The sequence below is a fragment of the Heloderma suspectum genome, chromosome 7 (assembly GCF_057233095.1).
Source record: "Heloderma suspectum isolate Gila_16-S chromosome 7, 16-S_ref, whole genome shotgun sequence".
In the NCBI taxonomy this organism is placed as follows: domain Eukaryota; kingdom Metazoa; phylum Chordata; class Lepidosauria; order Squamata; family Helodermatidae; genus Heloderma; species Heloderma suspectum.
The window spans coordinates 45873664-45886783 of NC_139464.1; the positions used below are offsets into that span (position 1 = coordinate 45873664).

The 13120-nt window shown below is 42.8% G+C and overlaps 1 protein-coding gene across 1 annotated transcript; it reads right to left on the reverse strand.

Annotated features, from left to right (window-relative positions):
* Positions 1-4043: 4043 nt before the first annotated feature.
* Positions 4044-11595, reverse strand: CHADL (chondroadherin like). Its single transcript, XM_084809949.1, has 4 exons — positions 11434-11595; positions 7990-9660; positions 6946-7112; positions 4044-4702 (listed from the first exon to the last, which is right to left on the reverse strand). Exons 1-4 carry the CDS (start codon positions 11587-11589, stop codon positions 4471-4473), a joined length of 2226 nt encoding a protein of 741 aa, XP_084666075.1. The 5' UTR covers positions 11590-11595; the 3' UTR covers positions 4044-4470.
* Positions 11596-13120: the final 1525 nt, after the last annotated feature.

Genomic DNA, 13120 nt, shown 5'->3' on the forward strand with positions numbered 1-13120 from the left:
GGATGATGGGGGAAGGGTCGTACAGAGGAAGGAGGCTGGCTGATTGGCCAGTAAATGGAGTAGGTGGCTGGCTGGTCAGTCAGTGGCCAATCAGAGCCACTTGTGGGTGTGTTGGGCAGTCCAAGCCCAGTTGAATAGAGTGAGTGGAGTGACTGAGGCACAGTATCTGCTTTATTTCCACTTTACCCTTCTTCATGGGGTGGGGTGGGGGGAAAAGGAGACCAGACCATTACTGTTTGTTTTTTCGTATTTATACTAGTGTGTTCTTCATCTAAAAATCTTTCCAGTCTCTGTTTTGGGTGTCTGGAGAAATTCATAGGTGGTGCTGGGTTGTAAAATGCAACAAAAACGTTTGTTCCCATCTTGGTTACACCATCTTCCCTTCAACATGACTGGGGAAAAAATCTTTAAGTGACCTCTGCTAGAAATTGTTTTCTCTGTGTTGCTATCCTGGATAAATTGAGGTGGGGGTTGAGTGGGGTTGTCTGAACTGGCTTTAAATCGGGGCCTTTTGTCTTCCATTATACTTGCCTTAAGTAATTAACTGGTCTCCATTTTGTGGTGCTATACATTGCTTCTCAGTCTGTTTTTACTCTTTTCCTTCTTTTGGTGGTGCAAAGTAATGCCTTAGAACATATATTTCTGCCTAAATTCCTCTTTTGTATTTGCTATTTTTAAAAATTATTATTTTAAACCCTATGATTATGTAACCCAAATTCAACATTGACTTCAATTGCCTGCTGCCTCAGTTTTCCTGTGTATGAAATGGGTTTCCCCTCTCCTCTCCTGCTTGCGATCATTGATTAGTAGCCTCTGCCAGAAATTGCTTTCTCTGTGCTGCTATCCTGGATAAATTGGGGTGGGAGGTGTGTGTGTGTGTGTGAGAGAGAGAGAGAGAGAGCGAGCTGCTTTTAAATTGGGGGTGTTTTTGTCCTCTATTATGCTTGCCTAAAGTAATGAATTGAGGCCCATGCCTTGCCTCTATTTTGTGGTGCTATACGATGCTTTTCAGTCTGTTTTTTTAACACTTTCTTTTGGTGGTGGAAAGCAATGCCTTAGAACGCACAATTCTGGCTAAATTCCTCCTGTGTTCTATTTGCTGGTCAAAATTATTGTTTTAAACCCTGTTGCCTGCTGCCTCAGTTTTCCTGTGTGTGAAATAGGTCCCACCCCCTTTCTTCCAATCATTGAGAAGTTGCCTTAGAACACACATTCCTGGCTAAATTCCTCCTTTTTCTGCTTGCTGGGCCACACTTTTAAAAAGCCTGTGATTATCTATACCAAATATTCAAGGGCAACTTTTCAATCATTTCTTCCTATAAAGGTCACCCATTATAACAGAACATCTGGTTATAATCCTTACTCCATATTGGCTAGTTATGTGGTGTACCTTGTTGACCTTCTTTCAATCATTTGCATTTTCACTCTGAAGTCACAGTTAGTGTAATGGCTCTTGCACTCTTGACTGTGCATAGCATTACAGTGGTACAGGGCATAGTATTATATTTCTTGTTTTGAACAGAACTATCAGCTCATGTTATTTTGTATTAATATTTTATTCTGTTCCAGGCAATTTGCCTTGACAAAAACAAGTCGAGGAAGCAGCTCAGAACTTGGTTCTGGAATACTTCCTTGTTGTTGTTCAGTCGTTCAGTCGTGTCCGACTCTTTGTGACCCCATGGACCATAGCACGCCAGGCCTTCCTGTCCTGCGCTCTCTCCCGGAGTGTGCTCAAGTTCATATTCATTGCATCGTTGATGCTATCTAGCCATCTCATCCTCTGCCGTCCCCTTCTCCTTTTGCCTTCAGTCTTTCCCAGCATCAGGGTCTTTTCCAGAGAGTTTTCTCTTCGCATTAGGTGGCCAAAATATTTGAGCTTCAGCTTCAGTATCTGTCCTTCCAGTGTGCACTCAGGGTTGATTTCCTTTAGGATGGACTGATTTGACCTCCTTGCAGTCCAGGGGACTCGTAAGAGTCTTCTCCAGCACCACAGTTCAAAAGCAAGGAATACTTCCTAAGTAGTGGTTACTATGCCTCTGAAAGCTCTGTGTGCATAGTTCTTCTGGGAGTAGTGAATGGAGGATAGGGGTTGCTGTAAGAGGAGGAGGAGGCCATACACCTTTTCTCCCAGCAATTTTAACTACATGAAAAATACGTTTCATTTTTAACATTTCTTTTCACCAAAACATTCTTTAAAAATTGTCAATGTGTAAGAGATAAATAACATATATTTAAACATGAAAATACTTGGCCCAGTAACAGAGGGGACACTGGTCTCCGAACCCACTTTAACATTAGGTCTGAAATATTTTTAATTACCTATTGAAGAAAGATTAAACGGACAAATAGTTATTAGATACAATATTTTGATACTTTTTTAATTATGTGGGTATGTATATGTATGCTATAGTTGTTTGAGAAGCTGGGACTTTTTATGGGATTTGAGGTCTTTCAATTATATATATTTTCAAAAAGATTATAATTTTTGTGTGTGACAGGGCCCCCTGAAAATTCCATTGCCCCAGGTCCCCAGATGCCTCTGGGCGGCCCTGTGAGCTGCTCGCTAGTGAGAGAATTTATCAAAGATGAAAGGAATACTTAACCTCATGTAAAATGGCAGCTTCCCTGTTTTAAACCTGTTTGCTAGTTATACTCTTCCACCATCCTGCTATTTGAAAATCTCCCAGAAGGAAATTCCACAACTTTCCTGGGCAGCTTGTTCCATTGTCTGTTCGTTCTTGCGAAAAGAAGACATTTCCTAATAAGTGGCGTTCAAGTACTCTAAGCATGATTAGGATCAGGTTGTAAATTTGCTGTGCTACAGCTTGCACCCATTGCTGTTTGTGTTTCCCCCTGTAAGTGGTTGTTTGGAAGCCTTTTAATTCTTTGGAAGCTATCATGTGACCTATTCATTTCTCCCAAATTCAATATGCTTTCAACTTCTCCTTCCATCTCAGGCTTCTTTAAAAACCTATTATCTTTTTTCTCTGCATTGAATCCTCTACAATTTATTTTCCATAAAATATTTACCATCTTCAGACTTCTCCCTCTCCACTTTTCCACACCATGCATAATTTTATACACCTCTATCATGTCCCCACTTACTTGCCTTTTTCTACGCTAAAAAGTCCCAAGTTCCAACCATCCCTCATAGGGTAGTTGTTCCTGCTCCTTGATCATTTTGGTTGCCATTTTCTTTCCTTTTTCCAGCTCTACAATATCTTTTTTAAGGTGCAGTGATCAGAACTGTACACTGTATTACAAGGATGGTTGCACCATAGATTTGTATAAAAGCATTATGATATTGGCAGTTTTATTTTTGATCTCTTCTTCCAAATGATCCCTATCATGCAATTTGCCTTTTTCACAGCAGCCACTTATTGGGTTGTGCCTGAACAGACATTTTCAGCATTAAAATTGCAAAGGCAGTTCAGTGTAAGCAAGTGTAAAATGTACATTGTGGCAAAAAAAAAAAAAACCACCTTAAGTTCACATATACAGTGATGGAGCCTGAGCTGACAGAAACTGACGAGGAAAGAGATCTTGATGTGTTGGTGGATGAAAATGTTGACCCAGTCTATGTGGCGGCTGTTGAAAAGGTGAATTCCATGTTGGAGATCATTAGGAAAGGAATCGAAAATAAAACTGAGTTGAGAGCAAAAATATACAGAGCGAAGATTGATTGCTCACCAGTAAGATTAGCCATCTCTTAGCTTAAATGGCACTATATCAATGCATGAACCTGGCAAAGTGAATATGTTGAGTGGCAGGAGGCAAAACAAGTAGCCAAGCTGCAGTGTAGTCAAATGTTCTGATGCCTAAGAAAAGGGCTACAAGGTCATTAATATAAATAGTCAAGATACCACACACAATTTCCTTTTTTTAACCATTGCTCTCTCCTAGAAAGAGTGTCCTGCCTTTTGTACTTAATCCAGCAAAATGCTCCTAGTCAGGACTTCGGTATTCTACAATTCAGCAAAGTTGAAGAAGCAACACAGAATTCAGTAATGGGCACAAAATTCAGCAATCTGGATTATTTTTTTAAAGCAAACTTTAATCTTTTTGAAAAGCCCTTTCTGGGGTATAAAGTGAGACTTGAAAGCGTGGGACACATCTGAGGGGTGCTCAGCTCCTTGCACTGCCTCTTGATGAGCAGAATAAATTATAAAAACATGCACATTTGCGTAATTTGAACAGCTCACAGATTTCAGCTATACTTGGTACAGAATTCTGAGTGTGTGTTGTGGTTTGCATACATCTCTGCTGGCCACTCGTCTAACATCCTGAGATCACCCGTCTTTTGGTACAATCGAGACTGCTTTCTTCCATTGCAAATGCACTTACTGTAGATCAACAGGCCATAAATGCATCTACTAATGGACACACTCTCTTTCTCTCTCCAACCCTGCTTTTCTAATAGCGGAGAAGATGAGAAGCTTGGTTCTTGCAGTAGCCTCACTTCCCTCTTTTTCATGCCTTGCTTTTCTTGCTTCGCCTAACTTGCCTGTTTCCTGCTCGCTGCTTCTGATTGGAGCGTCTTCCAGCTTTGGCTTTGGCTTTAGTTGAGCTGATTCGTTTGGCCTTCTTGGTACTCCATCCTGGGCAGCTTTGGAAGGTAGTTGTGAGCTTCACCTTTTGGCCACGTACATCTGCTGGTGAGCCACAGGTGGCTCCTACTTTCAGGTTCAGCTTGTCAAGCCACCTGAAAAAGAGAGGTAAGAGGTAAGAAATTCTAATCCACCTGACCACTGAGCCCACATATAGCCACTCAACTAGCATACATTTTCATAAAATTCTGAGGGCTCTTTCAGTGATTGTGAAATACCCAAAGGAGTGCATAAGAAAGCTGTTTGGGCATGATGCTTCCATTAACATACCCCATATTATAATTTTCTAAGGCAAGTATATAAAACAGCTGATCAGGTTGACACAACCAATCAACTTCTGGAGGGTTGCATATCCCCTACCTATCAATACCATTTTGGACCAGACTAGCGGTAGGCAACCTTTTCTCTGTTAAGGGCAGCATTCCATGTAGGTAATCTGTCCTGGGCTGCATGTTGGCAGTGAGTGGGGGCAAAGCCAGTGGTGGGCAGAGCCAGGGCCAAATGTCAGTGGGTTGCTCCCTCTTTCTAATGTCCCCTTTTTGTTCTCTCCTTCTTCTTTCCAATGCAGTGGGCTGCCATGGACGGGACAGTTCGCTCTTGCCAGAACTAGTCGCGTGCAGAGGGCTTTCAAAATTAGGCCGAAGGAAAAATGCAGGTTGGCTTCTCCTGGTCTAGACAAGCACAGTGGCATTTGAGGTTGGCTTATAGCAGAGTTTGATGACTTGTGGTCCTCCAGATGTTTTGGCCTATCATTCCCATGATTCCTCATCATTGGTCATGCTGGCAAGACCTAATGGGAGTAGTAGGCCAAAACATCAGGAGGGCCACAAGTTTCCCACCACTGGCTTAGAGCTTCTTAGCTTAAAGGGGGAACAAAATGCATTAGAAGTGGGTTGGTATAAATAAATATTTTCTTAATAGCTGTTACACCAGGGGCTTGGTTTTTTTTTCCTATTCAGCTCTTTTCAGTAAAAAGAGGGCCATGCCCCAATAATTCTTGATACTTCTCTCATATTTTTTAACTGTATAAGTTTTAATGTTGTAAAGCCACCTTGAGTCCCAGTATTGGGAAAAGGGTGGGATATAAAGGTGGTGGTGGTGGTGGTGGTGATGATGATGATGATATTTCTCTTTCACATATTTGGCCCATGCCGTTTTACCATCTTTTGAGGCTGTGCCATGAGATCCAAATGGTACATCCCAGGATCCCTTGCAATATCAGAATTCTCAAATCATGTGCAGTTGCAACTGTAAGATTTAGGTTATAACCCAGGACCTGTTTATTTGCAGCAAGGGGAGACATGATAGCTGTCTTTAAGTATCTGAGAGGCTGTCATGCTGAAGATGGAGCAGAGGTGTTCTCTGTTACTCCAGAGGACAGGACTAGAAGCACTAGGTAAAAATTGCATGGAAGCGGATTTTGTCTAAGCATTAGGACAAGGGAGGGCAATCTCCAATCTTCAGGCCTTATCTGGCCCACAGAGGTGCCTAATCCTGCCCACTCTATGGGCCCCATGCCCTGGCCTGGAAGCTTGTGGAGGAGGTGGGGGAGAGGAAAGCCCATGTTATCTCCCATCTCTGATCAGGGATAACATGGGGATTCCCCAGGACTGGCTCCTGCAAGGCCTGACTGTGTTTGTTCCTTGCATTCCTATTGAGAGGTGATCAGTTTAGGAAGAAGGAGCCTGCCTTGGCCAGGTCCTGCAAGCCCTGGCCGTGTCCCTTTCTCCATTCAGAGAGGAGTTCCATGCTTCTCTGCATGGCAAAAAGGGGGAAGTGGGTGGGGCTAGATGACATCATGGAAGGGGGTGGGGCTTCTTGTTGTAATCTGGCCCCTGGACCAAAAGAGGTTGCTCATCCCTGTATTAAGAGAAGTTACCTCATGGTATAAACTGTTAGACAGTAGACCAGACCGCCTCGGGAGGTGGTGGGTTCTCTTTCGCTGGAGGTATTTAAGCAGAGGCTGGGCAGCCATCTGTCAGGGATGCTGTAGCTGCATCCTGTATTGCAGAATCTGCATTGAGCAGGTGGTTGGACTAGATGATCTCCAAGATCCCTTCCAATTTTTGAAAAAGCCTCACCATTAGCTATGTTGGTGGTACCAGAGAAATAACAAATGTACCATATAACAGGAAGCAGGGATAGAATCCTGTGCAATTATTGACTCTAGGCAACAAAAGCTAGAGCAGTGTCCCTAATCACTTTGCCGAGATGGCTGGCAAGAGTGCTGGTCAGTGCACACAAGAGTTCTAAATTCTGCCAAATTAGAAAGAGGACAAGTGTTCCACCCACTGCTATTCTACAAGGCCATGTGCAGTAGCGGGACCAAGTGGCTCACTTGCGTAGCGAGAGAAGCTGGCAGTCGCAGTTGAAAGGTATGTCACTCAGGTTGATGACTTCCAGAGCTGTGAAACCACGTAAGTCAGGCAAGCTGTGCATTTTGTTTTTCTCCAGGTACAGACTCTTTATCTTTGGACCCAAACCAGTGAAGGTACCAGCGGAAATCTGCAAACACAGAAGAGGTTGGATGTAGGGGAACTCAAGGATGACAGCAGTGAATTATACAAGAGCATCCTTATCATCTAGAGCAGTTATTCACAACTTCAGATCACGCTGATCTACTGTGTGTACAACTAGTGTCAGCATAAGCCTGTTTAAGCTGCTCTTCTACTTATCCAGGTATCTTAGGTGCCCAATCCCATCCTTCAAATTATGGATGCTGTGTAATGTAAACAAAGCTTCATTTGGGGGGGATGAAAAAATTGATTTGTTTTCCCAGACCTGGCCATCACTAGCCTATAGGCATAAAGGTGGAGGAGCAAAGGAATTAGCTCTAGGTTTAGCTTTTCTCATCTGAGTGCAATCTCTTTAGTACAGAAGGGTTAGCACTGCATCCTCTCCCAATTCCTTTGAAAATCATTCTGTTGATGGTGTCCTTAATTAGAAGAAAAATGGCAATAATTCTTAGATTTTATTTATATACTGTGCAACTACTTTGAATGTAAGCTGTATTAAGAAAGCTGTCATATACTGAGTCCATCAAGCTCAGTATTACACCAGCTGTCAGTGGCTCTCTAGAGTTTTAGGCAGAAAGTGCAAGGGGCTGAACCTGGGACCTTTTGCATACAAAGCATGTATTCTCCTGGGCTATGGCCTTCCCTATACCTTGAAGAGCCTTTAACAGCAGCATGGGGAACATGTGTTCCCCCTGATATTGGTGGACTGCCACTTCCATCAGCCCTAGCCAGCATATTTAATGGCGAGGGATTATGGGAGTTGCAGTTCAGCAACATCTGGAAAGCCATACATTCTCCTTCCCTACTTTAAAAGTTGCATAGCAAAGAGTTTTAGTAGGGGCAGCTTCTCTTCTTCTGCAGTTTACCTGTTCTAGCCCCATGTTATCTAGGTACAGGTGCTGTAGGGATCTTGCCACTGGAAGGAAGGTGCCATTCTTAATGTACTTTATGGGATTCTTGGACAGCTTCAGTTCACTAAGCATTGTCAGACCTCTGAGGGACCTGGTGGGCACTTCCTGCAAAAAATTCTCATCTAGGTGCAGCTTCTCCAGCATCTTGGCATGACTTAGAGCCTTGGGAGACACCTGGGCAATGTGGTTTCCTGTTAGGTAGAGCCAGCGTAGCTTCTCCATCCCAGCCAGTGCATTATCTGGCAGCTGACCAATGGAGTTGTGTTGCAAATGGAGGGCAAAGAGGTTGGGCAAGAGACTGAAGGCCCCCTTGGGTATGTGGGTGAATCGATTGTGGTCCATGTAGAGATAGGCAAGCTGGGTGATCCCTTTGAAAACCTCAGCATCTATGGAAGAGATGTCATTGTTGGACAGGTAAAGATAGACTAGCTTTTTCAGGTCCTGGAAAGCACTAGGCTGCAGTACAGCAATCTTGCAGTTCTGCAAGTGGAGTGATGTCAGGTTTTTCAAGCCAGGGAAGGAACCTTTTGGTATGGATTGAAACTCATTGTGGCGCAAATCCAGGAGCTGGGTGTTGCTAGGAAATCCTTTGGGAATGCTCTGGAGATTTCTGCTGTCACAGTTTCCATGCTGGTAATTGGGTGAACAATTGCATCCTTCTGGGCACTTTATAGCAGCCTCCTCTGGTTCCCTGGTGACTGTGGCCATACTGGGAAGCAGCTTCTCTTCTAAAGCATGATCTGTACACTTCATATCTGATGTCCTCAGGGATTCTAGGTGCTCTCCCCTGAAAACAACAGGGCCAGCACACACCACATCAACATGGATTCTTGCTTTTGCAGCCCACTCTTTGAAGGGGCGCATGTAACAAGTGCAAAGCACAGGGTTCCCTGTTAAGTCAATTTTTTTGAGGTGGGTCATTCCTGTCAGTGGCTGCAGCGCAAACAGCTGGTTGTTGTTCAGATCGAGCGTATGTAGTATGGGGCTGTTAACGAAAGCTCTGTATGAGACATCCTGAAGGGCCATGTTGTCCAAGAAGAGCTGTTTCAGGGAAGCCATCTCAATGGCCTCCTCCCCAATATAGGTGATGGGATTGTGTCCGAAGTCCAGGCGGTTTGTGCCTGACAGTCTAGATAGTGACTCGGTTGGAAGGAACTGAAGTTCATTGTGATCTAGGCTCAGCCTCCTAAGGGTTGGTAATCCACCAAAGGCTTCATTGGCAAGCACATGGAGCGAATTATGGGACAAATTGATCCACTTGATCAACTGAAGTCCTTGGAAGACCATATCTGGTAAATAAACCAGGGAGTTCCTGGCCAGGTTAAGAAAGCTGAGGAAACCCAGTTGTCCAAAAGCCCCTGGTTTTATTTCTTCAATGCGATTGTTTTCTAGAATAAGTTGCCGGAGAGAGGACAGGCCATCTAAAGACTCTTGGTAGATAAAGGCTATATTATTGGAAGCCAGGTTGAGGTAGACCAGCCGTCCTAATCCTCTGAAAGCCCCTTCCTCAATGCTTTCCACCTTGCATCTCTGAAGGTTCAAGTGGGTGAGGTATGGAATAGGGAAGAAAGCTCCTGCAGGGATGACTTTGATTTCATTATCCCGGATGTCCAATCTTTGAGTGACCTATAGATTACACAGATAAAGCATTAGTTTTATCCCCAATTAATTGTCCTGCTCTTGGTCTTTGTCTCAGGACCACCCTAGTAGTTTCCCAGTGTGTTGGGTAGTTATATGCCAGTTTTCTATTAAAACTCCCACGCGTTTGGAATAGATATAGAAATAAACGTAGCTAATAAATCTCACCTTTGGAGTCTGTAGCAACAAACTTTCATTTTAATACCCAAAAAAGAAACGGATTAGGAGCCTTCTCCAGATGAGAAAAACATTATAGAGATAAATACATGTACTTGATATCAAATGGGAATTTAGATTATATAGTCAATAGATTTTTGCTAAATCACAAAACTGGGTATTCCCTTGGTTTCAATGGGTTGGTCCCAGATCTAGTCATACTTAAAGCACACACATTGAAATCAATTACTAACTTAATGGGTTGATTTCCATGGGTAAGTATTACTAAATCTGGACCCAAACCAATACCTTCAAATGAGAGATTTCATTCAAACTTCCATCAACTAACTACCTGGGAAGGTGCTTATGTGGCAATGCACTTTCTAATAAAAGGCTGCTTTCTCAGGGATATATATATAACTTGTTACATGGTTTTGAAGAAAAGGACTACTGTAAAATAACTTGGAACAGAGACTTAGATTCTTGGATAGCTATGAAAGTCCTTTGTCATTCACAACAATATTAGGACATTTTTGGTCTGTTTTAATTTGCAGGAAGCTCAGTATGAGATTACGTTTAATTGATTTATAATTCCAGCCAGATTGAACAAACTGGTCAGGCTGATCCAGGTGTTGGAAGTATGCAGTGTGTGGATCACTCAGATTTTGTCTGTTTATGATGGAACTGTTATATGGTTCATGGTTACTGACTGCAGGTCTTGGATATAAATAGGTCAGATCATAGGAACTAATCCTCTTGCCATTTCACTTAGTAGTTTAGGTATCAAATTTATGTAAGGTATCTTATTTTGAACATGATGGTCATTGCTGAGAGATTGCCTCCCCGGTCTCTACGTTCTGAGGGGGGCCTTGCTTACCATACTGAGGTTCGTTTGGTGGTGGTGCGAAGAAAGGCCTTCTCTATCGTGGTGCCCACCATGTGGAATGATCTCCCCACTGAGAGCAGGCATGCTCCTTGTGTGGAGTGTTTCCACCAACAACTAAAGACATATTTGTTTGCCCAAGTGTTTCCCTGACCGCTAGCATTCTTATGGTTATTTTAATGAGATTTTATTCTTTTATCAGTGCTTTACTGCTTTAACAATTGGGTTTATTATATTTTATCATGATTTTGTATTGTAAACTGCTTTGGGATTATTATTTTTTAATGAAAAGTGGTATAGTCATTCTCTGAAATAAGAATAGAATAAAACTTTATTACGGTCAAAGACCAGCTCATTTCTCTGAAATAAAAATAAATAAGATTGTCCTTCCCAGGTTATGGAAGACTCAAACTGTATCATCAGTGAAAAAGAATGTCTCAGATATTGTGGAAACGGACAAACTGCCAGGTACCGTTCAAAAAAGAAATGGGTTAGAAGCACACATTCAGGTCTCTAGGTCACAGAGATCTTTCTTGGTTTCACTGAAGCTCTTACAAAAACTGGAGCCATCTCCAGGTTGGGCAGTAGCAACTGAAACCTGAAGGAGCAACAAGCATTGCAATATGATGCTGGGGAGAGGAAAGAGCGGAACTTTCTCACTGGTACTTCCTAGAAGTGTGTTTATGACCCTCACATTGCACTTGCACTTCCTACAGACTGACCTGTGGGATGTTGACGGGCACCTCAGTGAGGTTCTTCTTCAAGCACATGACTTGATATTTGATGCTATCACAGATGCAGATCCGTGGACAGCGTTCAGCCATCAGCTTTCCCATGAGCAGAGATGAGATCAGGAGAAGGCTTGCAGAGGCCCACATCTTGGGAAGTGCCTGAGTGGAGAAGATGGTGCAGAACCTTTTCAAGTTTGTGGGCTGAATTCCATTTCAGAGACGCTGTTGAGAGCCACATTCCTGTGGTGGGTGGGGCCGAAGGCAAAAGCGGCAGAGCCAAAAAAACAAACATACCCAAACTACCAGCATGTTTTAACTTAAAGCTCTTACTGTAAATAGCTGTGCCTTAGGAGAGGCATTTCAACCTCTTAGCATGGAGGAAAACTGTACAAAAGCCGGGAGACCACCAAACAATCGGTGGTTGGGGGAAAGGGAGCATGGCCTTCTGGGTAACCCTGGAGGGCTGGATTTGGCCCCACCCCCTGGGCATGAGGCTCTGCACCCCTGCATTAGACAACATTCATATTTCTGATGCTTATTATTATAAGCTTATTATAAGAGATCTTAATGATATAGGGCAGGATACAAATGTTTTAAATAAAGAAATAAAATTATGTGCCATTTCTGGAGGCCCACATTCAGGATCACAACATCAGGTTTTCATCATTGCAGCTTTTTGACAGTGCTCAACAACACTGCACAACAGCTTCAGGAACTGCATGAAAGGGGAAAATGTAAGCAACAGAAAGCAGATGGAGATGAGGCAACAGAAATGTGGCTCTTTCTGGCATTTGGGCAGGCTATTGGAGGTTACCTGTTATAGCAGTGTTATTAAGACTCCTCACACAGTCTTAAACTCAGCCACTAAAATTAAATGAAAAGATGTTTTATAGATCTCCAGCTGTATCATTTTAGACTATAAAGCAAACAGAACACAGACAAAAAGCTGTGGAATCTAAACACTGTGAAGCCAGGTTGAGGGAGGAGTTTCCAAATGGTATTGCTTTCAAAAATCCAGCCTGGATTCTCAAGCTGTATGTTTTGTATGTCAACACATGCAGTAGTGAGACTTCTGTTTTCCATCCACTGCATGGCGTCAGCTGCTTTGGGATCCTCCCAGTTCTACCAAAGTTTCTTATCAATGTTCTTTGCTGCAGAGTGTCCCACAGCTGCGAAAAATAGCACTTTATCAGCCTTGCTTTAGTCAGCCTCTCAGCACCTACATGAAACAGGCCTCATCATCTCAATTGAAAACTAACACGGGAACAATTACATTTGTCCTTTGCCATATAACAAAGACAAACAAGGAGCACTTTACAATGTACACAAGTTTATCAGAGGTTTGACCCTTGCACCAGCGAGCACACAAGCAACCTGTATTGTATGCCAGACAATAGGTGAAGGGTACTAGAAAAACAAAATGGGATACTTGCAGCGACATTTTATTTTTATAATGAAGAATGGTGCATTTTAATAGTGCATAGGAGCCAGAGCCCAAGACCAAATTGCCAATGTAGGAAGGTACATTTTGTTAACATCCTAACTTACTGTAAGCTGCTATATGTGCCATTCACAAAATCTAGAACATTAAGCTCAAATGTATACATACTGTAGTATTTATACGTAAAACAACGTGAATAAATGAAAAAGCATCCTACATCTGAAAAGCATCCTACAC